This window comes from Oenanthe melanoleuca, chromosome 13 (assembly GCF_029582105.1).
Source record: "Oenanthe melanoleuca isolate GR-GAL-2019-014 chromosome 13, OMel1.0, whole genome shotgun sequence".
In the NCBI taxonomy this organism is placed as follows: Eukaryota; Metazoa; Chordata; class Aves; order Passeriformes; family Muscicapidae; genus Oenanthe; species Oenanthe melanoleuca.
Window position 1 is genome coordinate 15,294,226 of NC_079347.1, and position 22,718 is coordinate 15,316,943.

At 44.4% G+C, this 22,718-nt stretch overlaps 1 protein-coding gene across 1 annotated transcript in view; it reads right to left on the reverse strand.

Annotated features, from left to right (window-relative positions):
* WWC1 (WW and C2 domain containing 1) overlaps nucleotides 1–22,718 on the reverse strand; it is a 65,747-nt gene that overhangs the window by 28,058 nt on the left and 14,971 nt on the right. The window contains exons 2-4 of the mRNA XM_056502738.1: nucleotides 7,488–7,597; nucleotides 2,490–2,693; nucleotides 749–825 (exon numbers count right to left, since the gene is read on the reverse strand). Coding sequence (XP_056358713.1) covers nucleotides 749–825; nucleotides 2,490–2,693; nucleotides 7,488–7,597 — 391 coding nt within the window. The remainder of the gene's footprint in view (nucleotides 1–748; nucleotides 826–2,489; nucleotides 2,694–7,487; nucleotides 7,598–22,718) is intronic.

Below are 22,718 nucleotides of genomic sequence, written 5' to 3' on the forward strand. Positions count from 1 at the left end.
ACAGCCCTGACTGCCTCCTCATCAGGACTTTATCACTGGCTAGGGCTTTATCCAGTAGCTGCTACTACACCTCTTAACAAGGGGCTCAAGGGAAGTTCCAGCCACATAAGTGTAAAAGTTGAGAAAAATGCAAAAAAGACAGCAATGAAACACGTCAAATTTGCTCAGAAATGTTTAAAACCTTCCCAGTCATTAAAAAAGCTGCTAAGCATCAGGACAGGAGTTATCCTGCAGACACTGAAGCCACCTTCCAAGCTCCCCAAAGACCCCACTGCAAAAGTAACACAGCAGGATGATAATCCATATTGTAAATCCACTGACCCTACAGCTTGCTGTTTTATATTCCTCCACAGAGGCCACACTGACCTACTTTACTTTAGTCCTTTCTTCCTCCCAAATGGAGCTCTGCATGAGAACACACCCTCCCCTGCTGACAGCCTGCACAAAACAGCTGCCAGCCTCTAGGGAGGACCTGCAGCTCTCCAGCACTGGAGGAACCAGCATCCAGCTCCACATCCCACAGCCATCCTGCACTGCCAGCTGCCAAGCCAGGCTAAAGTGTAAGGGGTAAAAAAAATCCTGTTTCAAATTCCTAAGACTGCAAAGTCAGAAAATTCTGATAACGACTTCCTGAATGGCAACATCAGCTCTTCCAACTGCTTTGGCATCTCCTTTCAGTATTTGCCATGAGCTCTGGAAATATCTGGACATTACTTATGGCAAGCAAAGGTCCATTTGTACTACTCACCCTGGATTTTGTAGTAGCAATCTCTGCTTTGAGGATCTCGGGGTCATACTTGGAACTTGATGAGGAGCCAGAAAGCACTGGAACAAACACAGCAGCCAGTTTAGAGCTCTGCCTTTCTCCCTACACTTCTACCAGCCCCACCACAGATGAACATCTCCCATCACTCCTGCACACCCAGACCTCCACACAACTGGTGTAGGTCTGTTACCCAACTCCAACACCTCACTGCCCAAAGACAGGGAAAGGCAATAGTGCAGTCAAGTACTCCACAAAAGGTATAGACTGAAGGGGCCAAAGCATGTCCTGCATCTCCAAAGTCTGGTGTTGTACCAGGTTAACACACTTAACTCAAAACTCTCAAACACATTCATCCCATTCAACAGTGTGGCTTCCTGCATTTCCAAAGGCATTTAACAGAACTGAAGGGACAGGCATTGCATCAAGGTTCACTTAATTATTTTTTTCAGACCTCCTCATTGAGCAAATAATCCACTGAATGTTTAGAAACAAAGAAAAGCAAAGAATGAGAAGAAACTGAAAAATGTGATGCAAGCCTTTTGACAGCCTTGAGGACATGACCAACCATACAATGTGTCACACCAGATTAAATCAATGTCCCATTAAGAGCAGAGCTCTCTTCTCAGCCGTGGTTAAGCCCTTCTGCCTCAGAAGGTACAGAAGCTCCCCAATGTGCAATGTTGTTAGAGGCAGCTGTAGGCAAGGGAGATATTTTGATCCTTGCAGCCATCAGTTTATGCCACATAAAACATGGGAAAGCATTTCTCATTATTTCTGTTTGGTTGTACTTCTCAAGACAGATCTCATCTCGCCCATGTAACTCATGTTCTCAGTGTACTGCTCAGGAACACCAGTACTTGGGTAGAGAGCTCCTAAGAAAAGAGCAAACCCAGTTCTTTAGAGATAAGACAGCACCCTTGTCAAACAAGAATCCTTAAAAATTTTAACACCAGGCACAGGATTAGCCAGTGGAATTCTCCACCATCACATACAACTCACAAGAGTGAAAGAGGGGGAGGTCCTTGGCTGGCAACAACACAGAAAATCTGCAATACTGAGGATTATAACAAAATTTCTGGAATACATGCAGGAAATAAATCCTGTTCTGGACATTTTCCAGCTCCCAACTAGTACCAGCAAGGAGGAAATACAAAATTCTATAAACATTCTTGCACCAAACCTTGAAGTGACATTGGTATTGATGTGTGTGTGACACAGAATATGGAGCACAAACTGGTGTTCTTCACATACAGAGAGGTAATCCACCAATGGTGACTTGGAACATGGCATAAAATACAGACACTCAGGTCCACTAGACAGTCACTCATCTACCTGGGATATAAAATTACAAAAGGGCCTGGAAATACTATCCAGTATGGACCTTCTTGCCATGTTACTGTACTTTAAACAGGGGAATCAATGAAAATACCATGTAAATTATAATTTTCACACCGAGCTTACCACTACATATTTTAGCTTTTATTGAAGCCCATGCAGAAAATCTGCACATTGACTCTGTGACTGAGCCACACACAAGAGTGCTTCATAACAATCAGCCTTTATCAAACACGTGCTGAGCAGATACCATTTCTGAAACAAACTGATCAAACATCAGGAGTGACATCCCATAACCCCAGTGCTCTATCCAAGGACCATGCCTTTTACTGTCCCACTGGTTTCACAGCTGAAGAAGCCCCTGGTTAGGAGCTCACTAGCTACTCACAGCTGGTCTGAGAGCCCAGTTTGTGCTCCCACACATCGTGCAGCTGCCGATACTCCTGCTGGGCCAGCTCCAGCCTCTGCTGCTTCACTTGGTAGATCTCCTTCTGGGCAGCAATGGCCTCCTGGGCCAGCACAAGGTAATCCTTCAGCATGTGCTCCTGCTCCCGCCGCCATTGCACCCGGGGGTCCTCGATCTGAGTCGTTTCTTGGGGAGGAAACAGAGGGAGGCAAGATCAACAGGGTGCAGGTTTGTTCTGCTGCTTGGAAAAGCTCCACTCTTTATGGCATTTTAAAATAGTCTCTTGCCCCATCCCTGTAATAAAAAAGCTGAATAAAGACATTTTCCTTTTTTCTAAGGAAGTGACTACTGATCCACAATGAATTCCAATGAGTTCTGCCATGCTGGATAGAATAATTCACAACAAAACTATCATGTAACTCTCCAACTCCTCTGCTGCTGAAGCTGCCCTGGTTCTGGCTCTTAAAAACATCCACCCAAGAATATGCATACACAGCTCTAAGATACTGACATTGACTGTTAGACTTATCTTTACTGCAACTGCTTTATAACATTAATAATAAAATACCTCTACTATTTAATTGATAAGAAAACTTTCAGAAAATATCATTGCCACATGACTACATTATACTGCACCTGACAATATGAAAGCAATTACAACTCTGCCCATCCTCTTTGGCTGCCAAGTGGCTTTTATTGCAGAGGGGAAAGAAAACCTGCTCACTCAGATTCCAGAGGTAAGAAAAAATAAAGTCTGATTAAATCACAGATTTGTGAAAGCATCTCAAATGGCATTATGTGAACAGAATCTCAGAGAGGAGTAAACATTTCCTTTAGGGAAAGCAGGCACAGCAGTAAATGACTGAAGGATATGGGAGGTGGAGTTTAGGGTAACATAGGAATGCAGCAGTTACAGCACTTCTATCTTCATTATCCCAACACAACCAATACATTGCTTTCCAGGTTTCTGATCATAAAAATGGCATAAGGTCACAGGTATGCAGCTAGTCCTAATACTAACGAGGTACATTTATTGTCAGTGTTTGTCTCTCTTTTGTGAGAAAGTGCCCAAAACATTTTTCATTTCTTTTTCAAGGCTATTACATGTTCTTGTTTGGAGCAGGTTCCAATATTTAGTTGGCCAAGTGCTCTGAACTGTCTAAACTAACATGCTTGAATAAGGATGCCTAGTTACCACATAATGAATAATTAATAGAAAGGACTTGCTTGAAACTATCAGTGGGAATCTAATCTGCATATCTTAAGAGCCTCTTTAAATATTTAGTAAAAGCTGCCAGAGTGGAAGGTATGAGCAGCTCTTAAGTGAGTCAGGCATAAGACTGCAGCATACAGGATATGGGGAAGAGAAGTTAGACAATATTCTTAGCAGCAGAACTAGAAATAAAGGGGTTTACCCAAGGGATGGACACGCAATTCTTTTCACAAGCTGTCCATGATCATGCTGAGGAGAAAATTAATCGGCTACTCCAGCACTAAGTTGTTTTTAACAGTATCTCATAGACCCAAAAGAACACATGGCACTTCAAATTACATGGCAAAACTTGGAGAAGCCACAGAATGCAAACAAAAAAACCCCAGTATAGTTTGTAGAAGCATTTCAATAGAGTTCTTTACAGGCCCTGCAAGCAGAAGCAATATTTCAGCTGATATAGTATTAAAGCTATGCCTGTACCTGAAAAACTCCCCCAAAATAATACGAAGGAAAAGCAGCTGCTTGTGCCAGCTGTGGGTGCTGCTGCCCTCATGGATAACACTGTGGTCTTAGAGGGAGCAAAAGAATCAGGAGAATCTGAAATACCCATGCTCCTGCCTCGATTCTTGCCCCCAAATGCCATTTTCCAGACAACCATTACCCACACCCAGATAATTGATGTGCATTTTCTCCACAGTTGAACAAGAAGGGGAAAGTCTGCTGTCACCCTGGGAGCTGCCCCAACATGCAGCTTCCCTGGACAGAACTGCACAGTCACAGGGAACTGTGACTTAGGGCTATCTAATTTCCAGCATTAAAAGTATGTTGGCAAAGTACCCATGGCTCTTGAGGTCTGATGCAGGACACTGGATCATAAGTCTACCTCAGCATAAGTCTTCAAGCCTGATTATTACCAGTTTTTCCTTAGACTAGGAGCCCATTCTTCCTGTAATTCCAAGAAGGGTGGTGGAAACTGCTGCAGGAAAATTCCTCTGTTATACGCAATGAGGGTGAAGACTGCAAAAGCCTCCAATTCTGAACACCTCAGTGAAGCACTGCCAGTGCCCCAAGCCCATACACAATCTGACCCAGAGAAAGCACAGCAGACAGCTCACAGAGAGGATGGACAACACACTGAGGTATTGAAATGCTTTGTATCCAGATTTATTCTAAATATTCACCTCAAACTTTTCAGTAATCAAAGCACTAACTGTAATCTCTTGATTGCAGCTTTGAGCTTTGGTTTTCAAACATGTAAAGCCAATCAGTGAAAATGTTGGCCAAGGGCTCTCACTGAGCCCCAGCTACTGGGAAATGCAAAATACATTCAGAATTGAGATGAAAGAACTATAGAAATGCAGGCTATTACATCACTTGTTGTCTTGTGAGTTCCTAATTTAATGTTGAGCTCGTCATACATATATCTGCTTGCTTCATGTTGGAGGAATGTAGGCTTACAATGCTTACATCAGCATCATTTCTGTGCAAATCACATTCCAAAGTTCTCCCAGAGAGACACACTCAAGGCTATGCATTAATACTGTATTAGGAATATTCTAGGTACTCAATTCAATTTAATTGTATTTATTTTCCCTCAGAGAAGTGGTTACAATTGTTCTCCATCTAGCTTCTTTTAATGGATCCTGGCTTTAGATTTAAGTCTATCCTTGGGCTTGTTTCTGACAATTAGTCTCAAATACTTGTGCAGTATGAGCAAGACCCAACATGGCTCCATCCCCTTCCCACCCTCAGCAATTCCTTCCTGCCAGGGAATCTGCTGGAGACCTTGGAGAGGAAGGTGGTTTTGGACACTCTCCAGAGGATACGTCAACATAAACCACAATGATGAGCTGCTTGATTAGCTTAAGGTAAATGGATGTGTTCTGCTCTATGGTGATCTGGATAAGAGCTGGTATAAGAAATAGGTCATGAGTTTGTTCCTCTTCTTTTTAACTTTTTAGTTGAAATTCTCATTTAAATATTGTTGCCTCTAACATCCCATAGAAGTGGAAATTTTTAAAAGGCACTGTTATTAAGCAGGTGTCAGCACAGCTGGAAGGCTTCTCTGCATGCCCCCAAATCCTGTGAGTGGCACAGACCAGGGGTAAGTGCCCCAGACCTGCAGCCAGACCTTGCATGTTCACCCTGCACCAACTCAAATGTAAAAATAAAACTGTTTGGGTTGTCCTATCTGCCTTCAACCATTTAGGCTGGAAAAGGCCTTTGGGATCACTGAGTACAACCACAAACTCAACAATTCTGGAGTTTCTGCTAACTGAAACACTCCAGGGCTCCAACAGCTTCAGGTCAAGGCTATTTTCCCATTCCTAGACTGTGAAATGGACACCAGACCTGGTCTTACAGACCTGTAGGAGATCCAAATTTGTGCCTTGTAACTTAGCACCTACTAAAGCAAAGTTTGTCTACTCTCTCCTACAGATCTCCTGTGTGTGATCCTGTAGGCTTGCCTACCCTTTCCAGCTTTCCAATAAAAATAAAACATCCCCTACCTCACAAAAAATACTTAGGATGAAGCCATTTAAAGATATGTCATCTCGAAATCACAGGATTTACGAGTCCTAAATAAAAGTATTTGTGTCACCTTTACATCTGGAAACTTTTTATCTTTGTATTGCAGGGGTCAGTTAGGTTTTTTGGGAACTGGCTTTTTTCATTCTGCATTTTTAATACCCAAGAGAAGTTGCTAAAGCTTGGAGGGTGCAGTCTTGGGCCAGGCAAAGTTGTGGCAGTATTGAAAAAGAGAAGGGTGTGAAGATGAAGACACCCAAGGGGGGAAAAAATCCACGAAAGAAAAAAATGCATCAGACTTTCACATTTTTATTTTTAAAAAATATTGTAATTAAAAAAAAAAAAAAAAAAAGAAAAAAAAAAGTTTAAGCTCTCAGTTGAAGTTCTAGAAGTAGATATAAAAAAAGCCCCACAAGGCACTTTTGTATTTTAAAAGTTTCTCTCTCAGCATGAGTTGCAAGCTCCCCTAAAAGGGCCCGGGCACAGTTCTGCTTGAATTTCTGGGCTGCAGTTGGAGCTGTTCTGTAAAGAGAATCAAAGTCACTGATTTGCTTTGCTTCTTACTTTTTCAGGGGATTTGTTCTAGCACAACCCATTACAGTTATTCTAGTAATGTCTGTAATGATATATCAAATGCTGTATTTTCTTATAATTCAAATGAGCTTACAAAATTAACTCTTTTGGTCTGTCAAGCAGTGTGTAGCAAAGGGTGTAAGCAGTGCCTTAGTTTGAGGACACAGGACAAAGACACCACAAGCCTGAACCCTGAACAGGACATCCCAAGCTCACTTGAGGGCTGTGTGTCCAGCAAAGGCAGCGTGAGCTCCTGCAGCCAAGGGAGCTCGTGCTCATTCAGTTCACCCCTGGCAGGGGAATCAACACAAGACCTTTGCACTCTTTCTGATGGTCTTGCCACAGGGACAAATTCCAGGCTAAGGACAAACTCCAGATCACTGTTACCCAGTTGGACTCCTCAGCAGAACCAAATCTGACAGAGGTGGTGCGTCCATAGTATTGGCTTGGATATGGCTTCCAGTTTGAAGATTGCAACCCAAAAGGTCTCAAATTCCTGCTCAGAGAGGGAAGTACTTTGTATGACTGAGGACAGGATTTGATTTCATGAGCCGCAGATCTCATCTACTCTAAAACATGCTGTTAGCAGCTCTGTGGTTTTGTGTTCAGTGTATTTTAACACAGGCACAAATCACTCTGCAGAAACACAGTAGCATGTCACTTACTGGTGTTGTGGTCTATGTAATAGACTCCAACCTGAGGGTCATAAGCTTCTTCCCATCCTAAGGGCAACTCATCACTGATGCAGTCAGCAAAGGTCAGTGGTTTAGTATACCTGAAATGCAAAATAATATTTAACATGAATCAAAGAACGCCTGTTCCAAACAACTGACCAGAAAACAAATGCCACAAGGCTTCAGTATCAAAAACAAAGAGAGCTGAAAACTATTTTAAAGCTTTTGTTCTTATCAAATAATACACCACCAACTCTTCCCTTTCTCCATGTGAACTTAGAGCAAGATGAATTCATTATGACAGAGCTCCAGAGCCTTGCCCGGCTCAGCCAGTACTCCACAAAGGAACATTAAGAACTTTGCCAGAAACAATTCCTGTCTCTCCAGTGAAAGAACAAGACTGTTTGCAGGAAAGTCCTGTACCAAAAATATGTAGACAAGAAGGAGCAAGACGAGAAATGCAATTTGCATAGCATGAATAAGCAAGACTGAACAATCAATAGCAAGCGCTGAGGACTGTGGGACCACTTGTCATGCAACTTCTCTCATTTGCATTGCAATATGCTCTGTTTCATTAATGACAAACAAGATTAGTTTCTCAGTACCAGAAAACGTGTAACCCACTCCGTCTGAACAAGGAACTATTTCCATAGCACTGCTCTGATGAGGTTTTCTATTGCACACCACATCCAGCAACACTCTGAAGGCTTGTATGGCTAAACACAAAGCTTAGAGGACCCACTCCTTGAGTGACCCCACAGATTTTAATCACCGAAACCATGTCTCTTCCCTCCCTTTCACTCAGAGTTAATGAGGTTCAGCTTGCACCAACAAAACTACAAACCAAACAGCACTGCAGGGAGGCACAGGGCAGGAGGAATTGATCTTGCAGGTGCCTCACATCAACAGCTGCCAAAAGCACAATATTCCAGAGGCCCAGAGATGCCTCACACAACCCCAGTGCTCTGTGTGGTGTGTGTGTTAGGGGGCTGAGTCTGCCAGAGAAGCCCTTGAGGCAGAGAGCACAGGACACACTGCACAGCACCACAGCCCCTCTAGGCAGGCACACTGAGAGCAAAGGGCTGGGCAAGCACCTACAGAGCTGCAAGCAGCACATCACACCAACCAAAGGGGGACACAGAGCAGGTCTGCAACCACTGCAGGAGACTGAGCAGCATTCCAGCAAGTATTCCCTACACAAAGGTAATTGGAGAGGGCTGACAGACAAAGAGTTTTACTAAGTTCTGCACAGATGTCATCTGGAGGCACTGAGAACCAGCTGGTACTCCCATATTAACTTCTTACAGTCATGCATTGTTAAAAGGAATGTTAGGAAAAAAGCCTTCAACTACAAGTGGTTCAACATAAAATCAACATTTAACAACTAATTTAATTCTCCCTAAATATGACCTATAAGGCTGGTATGCAGTAGGAATGGGGTGGGAACATTTTTGTAAAAGCCATGCAAGCCACTAACACCTCTAATTTACCTGCTGTTGCATTTCCCTTTCAATGCATTGCCTCTGCCATATGAAGCACAGTTTCAATCACTATTCTCTCAGAAAATTTCAATTTTATTTAAATCTCTGCAGTGCAAAAGAACTCAGAGCTTCACGACATAGAATTGTGAAACTTTCTCAATAAAGTTTCACTGAAGAATTTATTTTTTACAGTTCTTAATCTAGACTGTGTACCAAAAGTGTGTTTGTATAGAAAATAGAGATTACCTGAAAATAAAATAGAATCTCAATGCTTGTGATTGCTATCCCTTATCCCATGTTCTTCCCTGTGGATCAAGCTGTTTCCTCAGCATGAGTACCCAATATGTGCTGCTCTGAGTTGATCAAATCAAAGATGCACAAGGGTAAAAATGCAAAGCAAGGTCAGATACAAGCCACTCTCTGGAGATAACAGAGATGAAAGTGCTGTAGCAAACGTGTTGGCAATGCTAAGTTAAACACCAGGGTTAACACTTTCCTCCTCTCTGAAAACGGCATCCGCTTTTATTTAACAACAGTAGTTCATGTGAAAGCAGCACAGGGAGGGAAGAGGGAGGGCACAGTGCTAAACACTGAACCAGATGGACCTGCTCCCATCCCCAAGAAGGGCACAGTCATGCTGGGATCATAGAACCATGGAATACCCTGAGCTGGAAGGGAGCCACAAGGATCATCCAGTGCAGCCCCTGGCCCTGCACAGACACCCCGACAACCCCACCCTGGGCATCCCTGGCAGCGCTGTCCAGGCGCTGCTGGAGCTCTGGATGCCTTGGGGCAGTGCCCATTCCCTGAGAGCCTGGGCAGTGCCAGCACCCTCTGGCTGAGGAATCCTTTTCCCACATCCAACCTAAACCTCCAGGCTCAGCCTCAGCTGTTTCCTCGAGTGCTGTCAGTGCTCATGGTACAGACCAGCACCTGTCCCTCTGCTTCCCCTCACCAGGAAGCTGCAGACCACGATGAGCTCTCCCCTCAGTCTCCTCTTCTCCAGGCTGAGCAAACCAAGTGCCCTCAGCCACTCCTCACAGGGCTTCCCCTCCAGAACCTTCACCATCCTCCTGCCATCCTCTGGGTGCTCTCTAATGGCTTCATGGTTTTGTTTATATTGTGGTGCCCACAACTGCTCCAAAGAAACAAGGTGGGGCTGCAAGGCCTCAGGAAGTCCAAGGGGTGTTTTCCAGTGCATCATTTGGTTAGTAACACTCTAATACTGCTGTGAATTGGTGGTGTGGTTGCTGTTCAGTCACTTCTCTAGAGAGCTTTGTACGAAGTGCAATCCCATCCTGTGTTTGCAGTCCCTGGCACTGCACACCAGTTCCATCCAGCCCTGCAGAGTGATTCAACCAGGAGCCATGTATCTCCCATGTCCCAGATACAGTGCTCAATAGTTTTGGTGAGTGATCCCAGCAAGAATCCCTCCACATGGAGCAGTAATTAAACCCATACTTAAAGTACAATAGGTGAGGGTGTGCTGCAGACATAAAACACACCTCAGTAAATTAATTTATGTTATACTGAGTGGAGTTTCTTGCAGAATTCTGCTCAAGAATCACACCTAACATTAATATTAAACCCTGTCTTGGTAAAAAAAACAAAAAAACAAACAGTGAGAAACTGCCCTATCAGCCCTAGGAATACTTTCATCAGGGAATGGCATTGTACTGCCATCATTGGTGCTCCAAAGTGTAATATAAAACTTATAGAGCTTCTGTTCAGCTTTTGTCCAGTCTTATTTTGTTAGAAGCAGCTGAATTCCTTATAAAAGTGCTCAGAAAGTGTCAGAGTCAATAGGAAGCCAGGACCACGCAACTGAAGGATGCTTATTCCTATTTTCCATATGAAATGCAATGCATGAACTACATCTACCCAGTTCTTTCAGTTAGAGTTCTGGAAAAAGGAAGAGAAAAGCAAGGCAGGATCAGTCTGCTATAGCAATGACACAAGCCAACTGGAGACTTGCCAGTTACTAGGGCTCAGAAACAGACAATTATTTCACTTTTGAGACTGATATTTTCAGCATATCTCACAAGGAGCACCCATCACCAAGCACAGACTAATGCCCTCCTTCCTGGATGCCCAAAGCTTCCAACTATCCCATTTGTATAGAGGAGAAATCTGTCATTCAACTAGCAAATAGAATAATAATTAGTTTTATAACTAAGATTGTAATTCCACTTGTTATAGACAAAATAGCTATTTCTCCAAGTAACTGCAGATTCATAACTATATTACTTACTTTTTTAAGCTCCTTTCCCTAGCTGTTGTGGGAAAAACAAATCAAATAGCACAAATCAAAATAGCAATGGTACAATTAGATGAAAGATACTTAATGTGTCGTGCAGCAAGACTTTGAATACAGTATAAAAAGAAAAAAGTTTATTTCCTTGTTTTAAGATATGATTTTAGGGGTTGCTACGAAGACTAAAATAAACCAATTTCCCAGAGGGGTTCCAAAAATGCAGAGTTTCCCCAAGCATACTCACAATGATGGATTAAAGAGTAAAAGGAGAAGCTTCCTTCTCACAGCAGGACATGATTTAGTTAGTGTATTACTGCTGCATAAAACAGGACGGTTCCTCTGCATGTGGCAAGTTAAAGCTAGGACACATCTGCAGGACTATCCCTTTGAATCATCTCCTTTTCAATTCACAAAGCCTTCTAGCTGCCTTGAAAAAAATCTCATCAGCTCAGTCAAACTACATTACCACACAATAGCTGTAGCTGGACTCAAAGCAGCAATGCACAAAAATGGACCCTTTTCACCACCATGCCTATAACTAAGGAAGGAAATGGGCAAAAAGGTTTGTGCATTCCTTACCCTCCTTCCTTAGGGAAACCTTCAGATGCAATCACCCAGTTTATACACAAAAGCAATGCACCCAAAAGTGTAGAAAATCCTGACTCTATGACTTCTGATCTCCTGTCACAAAGAAGGAACCAAGGGGCTAAACTTGTGGTCTGTACACATAGCACTTTTTATGAAACTCAAACTGGCCTAATCAAAAGAGATGACACTTTGGGTCAAGTGTTTGTTTGCATCTTCCAGCCATGCTCCCTTTGCTCTGACACCCATCAGACACCAGTTAGACCTGAACTACTCCTCCAGTGCTTCATCTGCTTCTAAGCTGGAGGCTGAGCTTGATGTAGGGGCTCTAGAAGAGAAACTAGCCTGTGCTAAAGAAGGTATTTGTAAATCACAGTCTAACTCTGGCCTTCTAGCTCACCCAAAATGAACCCATACGTTCACCTCATAGGAACTCAGCTGTATCTCACATCCATCATGCCTGTGACTGCCATTCCCCCACAGGTATGTTTAAATTGGGGTCATTATTAGGAATATTTAGTATTTGGAAAAAGACATATCAACCTACATTTATCCAGTTCAACTGTATTTTCTTAGCTTCCAGTATGCAATTTTTATATTTCATTTCATTCAAGACATTCAAATTTACTTGAACAAGTGCAATTACTCATTAGGACATCTGAAAAATAGGTACCCACAGCAACCATCACACATAGCAGGTCAAGGTCGCTGTTTCAGAAACTAATCCTGGTAACAGAGGTAAAAGAACAGCATCATCCAACTTCCTAATCTGAGGAGCATCTGACAGTCTCCAGGCAGAGGCAGGACAAGGGTAAAGCTACTGTTCACCACCAGCCATGGTGAACATTCTGGGACACTTCCATCTTTGCAAAATGTTTGCCCACAGTAGCTTAACTATTTGTACAGCAAATGATGTCCAAATCCCACTCCCACAGCAGGAAATAGAAAGTTAGGTTCCTACCTCTACTCTCTAAGTCACATTATTTTAAAATGAGAAGGGTTTCTATATTTCTTATTTTGATCACCTTCAGTTTCTATCACAGATAAAATTGGAAGTGAATGTTATCATGTGCAAACAGTATTAAATGGAAACTTGCACATCTTAGATTCATAAAGCCTTTCTATCTTCTTGAACTCCACTGTTGTCAATCAAAAACCTCATTACATGAGAAACTAAAGGCAAATAATCCTTGTATAACCAGTTTTTGATTGACAGAAGGTTTGTTAAACATGGCTGTACAGAGGCTCCTGGTGGGAGCTGGAGATGGGTGACCTGTGCCACTCACAAATCTGGAGTTAATGCTACAATGGTAACAGAAATCAATCCTGAACTTCCTAAACCAGGAAATGCTATTTTTGTAATTACTGCATTTCAGTATCAACTGGGGGCCTGCAGTAGTAAACCATGAGCAGCTCCTGGTGAGGCTCACAGCCATGAGGACCCAGGTGCACATAGGTGGAGGTACACTTAGCAAACACTGTGCTTGGGTCACTGAGATGAGAAGGTTTCTAAACCAACAGCACAGTGCCAAGCTTCTGCATCATGCATAAACCCACTTAATCCCTGTGTTTGCAGGGCTCCTCAGACCCTGCAACACAGTGAAGCCATTTAAACAGGAGAGCCTCATTTTAATCAGTTCAGGACAGATCACATGGCCTCCTATGAAATCCTTCATGACTCTGTGGGCGAGGGGACAGACCAGGGGATTTCCTGCAGTTTGCTGCACCATAGCAGCTCCCTGCACCAGGAACAAAGGCAGCACCTGGATCACTCGGGAACATCACATCAGCTCCTCTTACAGTGACAGCATGAGCCACCAAACCCTGACAAACAGCCTACAGCCCTGCTGAGCCCTCCCCTCCTGCACTCACAGATACACAGCAAGTGTGTGAGGCAGACAAGCCTCATGAAGAAGTCAAGCCAGCTGACACAGTTATGAGTTGAGGCAGATACTTCCACTCATACTATTTCTCTTACAAAACCAAACAGCTTTTCAGCTCAACATTTTGGAGGAGAATCTGGGAGTCAGGTTTCTTTTTATTTTTTAATTCATTTTTTACACAGCATTTCTTTATTTCTGATTTGAATAAAACTCACTGCTCATTATGGGCCAGGAAGTGCTACACAGACCAGAAGAGAATGAGCTAAAGGCACCTCAATTCCAGCTGTGACACTGGGGTAGCTGTGCACACAGTTTTGAGGAACTCAAACTTCCAGCAGAGCTGCTACTGGAACCCAGAATGCTGCTGCAAGAATCACTGCCAGGAGGCTGCACACGATGACATACAAGCTTCTTTGTTTTTAATGAGGTCATCTCATTCTCAAGACAGACGATGATTATTTTTAAACTTCAGCACAGAAAAACCTATCACTTTGCTGTAGTCCTAGAAAATTTGTCTGCAATCTCCTCCTCACAAAAGCTTTTAAAAATAGACACCTACACATTTATTACTCAACTTGGTGATCCAGCCCTCAAACACACCAGGACCATTCGTCACTATAGTAACTATTTTCCCTGGGAGCATCTTCTCACACTGCAGGGAGGATTGCCTTTGGAGGCTGCAGGTGTGGCAGTGAATGTTTCATGATCTTGCTGGCAAAGATTTTCTCATCCCATCTCCACACACCTGTGCAGGATGAAATGCTCCCTTGGATTCCCACTCCAGCAGCAGTTTAGGGAACAGGCAATGGGAACAGCTCATCCCCAACAGCCAGCATCCTCAGCAGTGACACAGCAGCAGCTCCAGGCCAAGTGACACCTCAGTGGCACCAAAACCTCATCAGCTGCAGGGGGAGATCTCTACACCCAGAGGAGCAGAAATTCCAGTTCAGGACAACCATTAGCAGAGGGGAACCATGAACAGGAATGTGCTTGCCACATAACAAGGAGAAGCTTTTAAGAAGTGATTTGAGAAGCTTCATAACTGTACTCTAAGGAGTCTAACGAGAGATCAAATACACCATTTCAAAGTTTTGGAAGGCAGACATTATGTCAAAATTCACAAAAAGGCCCAGTCACCCTAAACTTCTGGTTACCTCAAGCACATGTCATTTCAGTGCCTGCCAGTGTGTGGTCTTGCTGTGATAAAGTGTAACTGGGAACAGAATTACACTCTTACAGTAAAATGGGGTCAACTTTGAGAAAAAAAAACTGATAGTGTAAACCAAATTTGCTTAAATTACAACATAAATATTACCAAGAGAAATGGCTTAAAATAAACAACACATCTCCTAAAGCAACTCAAACTGCAGAGCTGTTTGCTTTTCAGAAGTGGTTGCCTTCATTGCCATGGTTATTGAGCATCTTCTCAGCCTCCTGAAGACTTCCTTCCTCTTCTATTTCCTCCTGGCCACTGATGCTTCATGCATTGGCCCACCTTCTAGGATAAGCAAGTCCAGCATCTACCCTCAGATCTTATCTTCCAAGCCATCATAATTTTGCACACTTACTGACACTCAAGAACACAGTGATGTTTTCTGGCCAGGCCATGAGGGTGACCCTCATACCTCGTTAAGGTGATCTTAAGTTGTGTGTAATTTTCTAATTAGACCCTCTACTGCTGTCACATGAGCAGGTAACATCTAAATTCTTCTTTTGTACAGCAATTAGCCACATACTGCCCAAGTAGATTCTCCATAAAAGAGATCAGGAGGCACCAAAGACACCTGAAAGGCAGCAGTCTGTATTTCAGGTATTCTGAACACAAAAGCATTTATATATTTCTATTAGTCAAATAAATTCACAGAAGCATTAATCTACATCATACACAGTTTATGACCCCACCAGGCACAAAAAGTATGCCTAGAATACCAGTACAGTCAGCTGCTTGCTTGTTCCATCCACTTCTGAGAAGGCCTGCATGTTTACAAGCTCCACTTTGCACACACTGACAGTCTGTTTCCCCTTGTATGTCTTTTCAGTGCAGATCATTTACCCCTGGAAGCAAAGAACAACTAAGTTATTTGCAAGGAGAAGGCTATAAAAAACCACTTGCAGATTTAAGATCATTCCCAGTGATTAACAAACCAGTTCTGCAAGCAGGAGGTCAGTCATACCTTCTTAATCACTCAAATGCAAAAATTCCTGGGATAGTTCAAGGTTAAAAAGTCAGGAAATGGGAGATGAGGCTTCTCACAACATTAACTTGCCTGCCAGCCTCTATATCCTGCATGCTTTCCTGAACCAATTAAGCAGAAAAGATATAAAAGTGTAAGGTACAACTTGATGAGAACAGTACAATACTACTGAATTAAAAGCATGCAAGAGTTGGAATTTAACCATGCAAGTAATTCAAACATCTTTAATTCTAAATAGCTGAAATTGGTTTTTAAGTTTGCTTCCAGTTCTTTCAGGATGGAAAGCAGCCTTGTCACAAGCACGGCCTGAGCAGATTAACTAAAAGAAGTCAGCTTTCTCTTCACTTGGAAGTTCAACTGTTTTTGAATAGAGACTGGTCACTTCAGAGTATGGAGTGAAATGTCTACCAGGCATCCAGAGTAGTCAGACTAGTTCTCTGACATATTTGAGAGATTATGAACTGGAAGGCTCTGTCTCTGCTCTTACAGCCTGCATTCCTGCTTCCCTGAAAGGCTGCCTAGTGTGGGTGGCAGCAGTTTATATTGGCAAAATGCCTCAAGATAAGGAGGTGTACAGGACAAACTCCCCCCACAATACAGCTCCTAGAGAAGGGAACCAATAGCTACTGTCAGAAATAGATAAATATTTGAGATCTCAGCAAGGAGGCAAGTATGGAATAATTGCCCTATCTCAGCATTCAGGAACACGTGCAGTGCAGTGAGCCCTGGGCTCACCATCCAGGCAGGAGAAGAGATTTGGGACTCACTCCACAACTGGGCTTCATCAGACTCTGAATTTACACCTCATGTACAGTGATTACAAACCTGAATTCTTTCAGAAGAGAAACATGCTGCTGTACTTCTCACCAGAATGTTCTACATGTGAACAGCAAATGCCTCCTGCAACCTGCCTCCTGTCAGCTCCTGTGCCCTTTATTCACATGGCATTTGAAGTGGGAAAATAGACAACCCTAGGGTGGCATCACTGGACTTATCTAGTCTCCCCAGTGTAGAAAACAAGCATTGCTAGTATGAAAACCTATTTGGAAAGGACAAGGGAATCACAGGAGTTTGTTTTACATGCTCATGGTTGGCATGCTGCTCCCTGGTTCACCTCCTGCTAGCTCTGGGCTAATTGCTCATCCATACAGCAGCTTTGGTGGAGCTGTCTTTTTGCTGGTTTTATATTATAAATGTCCTGATTGAGTTATAGAGCTATCTGGTGTTTTCAATCCCCAACAGCAATACTAGCAGGCTCTCTGGTCTGCATCCCTTGCAGAACACAGTCTAGGCAAGCAGCAGGGCATCACCAGAGCATCTTCTGCTCCTTGTTTTAAGTCAGATCAGCTGCAGCCACTCAGCTGTTATGCAGTGCCTCGTTCTGAAAACAATACTGCATGGCTCTGATCTGACATCAGCGTGCTACCTTGGAAATCTGGCCAGGTAGAGCAGAACCCTGCTACACAGAGGAAACTACCAAGCCACATGAACCCCCCAAGGGACCTCAGAGCACTCACAGGGCCACTTCAATGCCATCATAAACTCAGCAGTATCAGGTATAAACAGGAGTATTTCTGGATGCCTGCAAGAATCAGAGCGGATGCCTGGTCAAGATGATGTCAGAGCAGTGAACAGCACAGGAGAACAAAAATTCTTCTGCTTGCAAAGCAGCTGTGAATTCAAGAATCAGAATACTCACCTGAGCATAAGCATAGCCATGCAGACTGCAATCCATGCCATCCATTCCTTCAAGAGTAGCAAACTAAAACTATTTCAACAAACTCAGCCTTGTGAGTTAGCACTGAGGACAGCCTTTGGAAATGAAAGCATGGCAACTCACTTCTGTTCCAAAGAGGAGAAAGCCCAGGTTGCACAGCCCTCAGCTCATGAATGCAGCACTGCTGAAGCACAGAAGCACTTGGAATTCACAATACGAGCTTTACTATCTACTACTGATGCTGTAAGTGTTGAGGCAATGTGTTCTCAGATCCTGAAAAGCCATACTGTATAAAAATGAACAGAAATGTCAGAATAAGAACAAATTTCCAGAACAACCTTGTGAGAGTAAAGCTTTAGATATAGAGTTCAAAGGTAGGAGTGTAAAAGTAATAGATTTAGTATCTTTTTCACCCAAAGTAACAAAGCCTTGATTTACCATGTAGTTAAGCCACAAAAAAAAAATCATGCCAAACTGTGCTTATAGGCAGAACTGTACAAAGCACTAAACATAGCTCAGTACTTCACACATTGCAAAGGAGTCGATACAAATCAACAACTATTGAAGGCTGCTCACGCATCTGAGGACAGCAAAAGTGAGATTTGCATCACCAAATGAGTTTGATTGATTTACTCTCACAAACATCGTTTATTTTTAATGATCCACTATGAATATATTTTGCCAACAGATAAAATTTGTGTTAACATGGGAGTTATAATGCCACTTGCTCTCTTGCCTTCTCCTTTCCCATCTATCTTGGGTGGTTTAAAGCCCACTTAACAATCCTTCTGCCAGCTCAGAAACGGCACAAGTCAGCTGAGGATTGGGTTTTTCAGTTATTCCTCAGCTCAAAACAGACTGCATTTCTTTCCACTCAGTGTACATATCACTTTTTCACTGCTGCTCACACTTCATGCTCCAGGTATGTGTCAGGGACACACCTTAAATAGTCTCATTATTAATATTTAGCTACTATTTTACTTTTGTTTATGACCAAGAGCACAGGAACCTCCTTCCTTCCAAAGGCATAATCTTCCTCTTGCCAACATACCCTAGTGAAGGTGGCTAAACCCACAGATTGTTTGTGTCTTTTTGCCATCTCTGTATTCCCACTTTTCCCATACATATGCAGTAGGTATGTACCTCAGCCAAGCTCCTGGCTTGTCTGACAGCAGACACTAGTGTCACTACCACCATCCGAGCTGTTCAATAAAAAATGAAGGAGGTGAATCCCAACAAACAGGCTGCATTTCATCCCAGCTTTACAAACCAGTTAAACCCCAAAGAAAGAGGCCAGAGATGCCAGATTTGTTTTAAGTATCGTGGCAAACCAAAGCTGAAGCTCAGAGCAATGAAGAGGCTGGCCAGCAAGGCCACCAGCTTTGACACAGAAAGTGTGTTCACACCATCCTGTGCTTTGTTCAGAAGCAGGCTCTGCACATGCAGCACATTAGAATCACACTAGTAACAGCACATGGCAGCCTATACCAACCCTGACAACGCTGCCACTCAACACAACCAAATGCTACTTCCACAGGAGCATCAGAGCTGGTGGCATGACTACTCATGTCCCTCCTCAGCAAATGATTCAGTTCATTCAGCAGGGAAAAAAGTCTTCATGTGCTACAGCAACAGGACTGCATGTCAGCAGGGGTGAGTTCCACCTCCCTTGGGCTGAGACCACACCATTCCACATGGCCTAAAAACAAATGTCCCAAGGTCATTAGTGCACATCCAAATTACTGTATCTTCAAAACTGAAAAAAACCTGAACTTGTTAAGTGAGATAAGGCTTTATGCAAATGCTCTAAGCTAAGCATTTAGAAAGGAATTATCAAAGACATCAGTAAATGCCTGAATTCCTCTAACAAAAACGCACAGTACACAAGGGTATATTCCTATAGCCATGGAGAAAGATAGGTTTTATTCTATCCTTGTCAAGAGGAAAAAAAACCCAGCACAAACCAATGAATTTTAAGTATCTGCTTCCAAAGCTGCAGCACAGCCTCAGCAACAGAAGTGCTGTAACAATACTCAGATTTCTTCAGGAATGCAGTATTTTTTATTTTACAGCACATATTCATAGTACTAAGTGTTGATTACTTTTTTGCACTGCAAGGGCTGCTTTATCTGTACAGTGTCACTTTCCTGCAACACACTTCAGGATTAGAAGCACTCAAAAAGCATCTCAGAAAAGGATCAATTTCTAGGAGATGCAGTTATTTAACTTGAATTAGCTTGTGTCTGTACAAGTATATGTGCTAGCACAGGGGAGAGAGGGAGAATTGTGTTGGATCCACAGCACAAGGACATCAGCAACTGAGCCAGGCTAAGGGTTTGCTGCTCCTGTAAAAAACATCTCTCCCACCTCTCCCTACACAGCTATTCCTTGCTCCTCTCCCCAGAGCAGCAGCTCTGCAGCCTCCAAGCCCTCCCACGAGCTGCTTCTGTCCAGCATCGGAGCAGAACAGCACGCAGGCCGTTCCGAGCAGGGCATTCCCAGCTGGGCACGGGGACTCAGCAGTGCCAGGGACAGCAGTGTCAGGAACGGGAGCAGCACTGGGGAAACCACAGCCCCCCTGGCTGGCTGGGACGAGCTGTCTGGCTGCCCACCAGATTTCTGGGCACCAAACTCACAGACGAGCTTCACCTGCCAGGAATAATTAAACCTGGTCCTCTCCAGTGGCACATCTTCTCCAGCTGCCAGAGCCCGCCTCGCTAGTGCCTTCGGGCCGATTATTACTCATAAACGCTCAGAAGCAGTGAGCGGCAGCAGCCGGTCCCTCCGGTGCGCGCCGCCCCGGGCCGGCCGGGCTGAGGGAGGGCAGGCCCGTCCCGGGGCCCGCGGCACTGCGCTCCCTCGCTGCGCCTTTTCATCTCCATAAGGATTTCCAAGGTCAGCCTGGCTCCCCTGCCGGCTCCTCCCCGGCTCCAATGATATCCCAAGCACGCAGCCCCGGGCCCGGCGCTGCTCCCACCCTCGGCGCGTCCCGCACACGGCACAAGCTGCCGCATCCCTCCGGCCCTGCCCTGCCGGCCCCGCTCTGCCCCCGGCCCAGCAGCGCCTCTGTGCCGGGGCTGCAGGGCTGGGAGAGCTCTGCAGCGAGCCCTGGGACCTCCGCGATCAACACTCCGATTAAACACTGCGCACCAAGCCGGGCTCCGGGCTGGGCCACTGCCGAATGGAACTCAGGGGCTGTAGCGGCAGCTCGGGTGCGCACACTGGAGCGCTTGGCCGCACCATCTGCTGAGCCTGTCTCCAAGGGCTCTGCTGGGGATTGCCTTGGGGACAGCCCCTGTCCCCAGAGCCAAGCCAGCCCAGCAGCAGCAGCCAAGGGGAACAGAAGAGCTGCTGCCAGCATAGAGCTCAGGGACAGGCAGAGGTGGTGGCACCGGGCCTGGGAACCCGCTCTCAGGGATGCAGCCCCTCTCAGTCATCGCTGCATGGATACGAGCAGCTTAAGGACCTGCGAACACTCCCTACACCACACAGGATTTTTAGGGAGCTACTGGAGAATCACACATGCTGCCAGCTTACAAAGCCAGCTAATTATACAATCTGTTAAGCATGTATGCGAACACAACAGTGCTTTGAGTCATTAGAGGACGGGATTTATACTTCACTGCACGCATCTTGCTCTTTGTGAGTGCGTGCCTGGATACAGCCAAAACGAACACAAGTATCTGGAATGTCTGCAGCTCGCAGGCCAGGGCATCTGAATACAAAGCTGAGCCCTGCGAGGCTCAGCCTGGCTGCTGTGACCCTCAGTTGCACAAAGATGGTTAAATCCTTACTCCTTTTTTATCACTGAGCATCTGGAAGCAGACTGCAGCACAGTGTTTAAGCTGTACTCTGAAGCTGTAGGAGGGGTGTTAGGGAGGGCAGGGCAGCAGTGCAGGTGATGGGTTGTGAGGACAAAGAGCTCTCCACGGGAGCCCAGAGCGGCGCTGTCCCGGGTTTATCCCGGCAGAAGGGTCAGTGGGATCGCGGTTCCTATGGCAGCAGCCACTCCTGCCCACGCCAGATGGAGATCCCTGCCCCAGGTGTCTGCCAGACAGAATGCTGCAGCACATCAAGAGGTCTGCTCCCTTCAGTCATCACTGGCTTTTACTGGTGCTGAGTTTGGCTCTGCAAGGCAGCAGCTCTCCCCAGAGCACCCCAGGTCTGTGGCTCAGACCAGGGCTCCCTTCCACACTGCACATGGCCAAACCAACCAGGGGCTTTTAATGCAAAAACTGGGAGCAATAGCTATGTTTTTTACGGATTATATGATGTTCCTGGCAGTTGTTGAATTTCTTCTGATGGGGATTTCACTTTAGCTTCCCAAATCTCTGAATGTCCAACATAACATGCTCTAACCACTCTGACTGGCTTCACCCACATAGCATGGCTACCTCCTGTGGACAGCCCTTTCCTAAGCAACCACATACCCACAGATCATGCTATACTTTCAAAAGGATGTATCTGGCACTGGATTTTCCATTTTTATCAACTATGTATTGCCATATTGCCTATTATTTAATGTGAACTCCAAAATAGGATTTTAAGCATTTGGTGCATAACGCACAGAATATTATTTAGGGATTGTAACAAGTCAAGCCAAAACACCTCCATTTTCACATGTTTTTCTTCCCTGCAAGTTGAGGGAAGCAGCAGAAGGCACAAATCTGCAAGAGTTTCAGCTTTGTCTTGGAAAATACAAGTTGGTCAAAATAAGCTCTTAAAATCTAGTAGAGGCCACACAAACCTAGCACAGTGGGAAATCACATTTCTTTGTGTTCTGCCATAGCAAGCCCCAGCTCCTGTTCATCTGTAACAAGGTATTTTCTTTCTCTCAGTTTTCAATGCATGGGGTGTAGTCAGGAAAAGAACGTGGTGAGCTACACCTATGCTCTCCTCACAAAATTAAGCCCTCTTTGTAAAGCAGCCTAGCAAACAAGTTGCAGGATATGCAGATGCTTTAAGGCACAAGACATTTCACTTCTGAGATTTTCTTCTGAGGCCTGGAATACCCCAGGTTGGTACTACCGTCCCCTAAAATTCAAAAAGCAAGGCTCTGAAAAACAAGCTACTTCAAAGCCAGTCATCTCTATGCAAATTTTTTAGA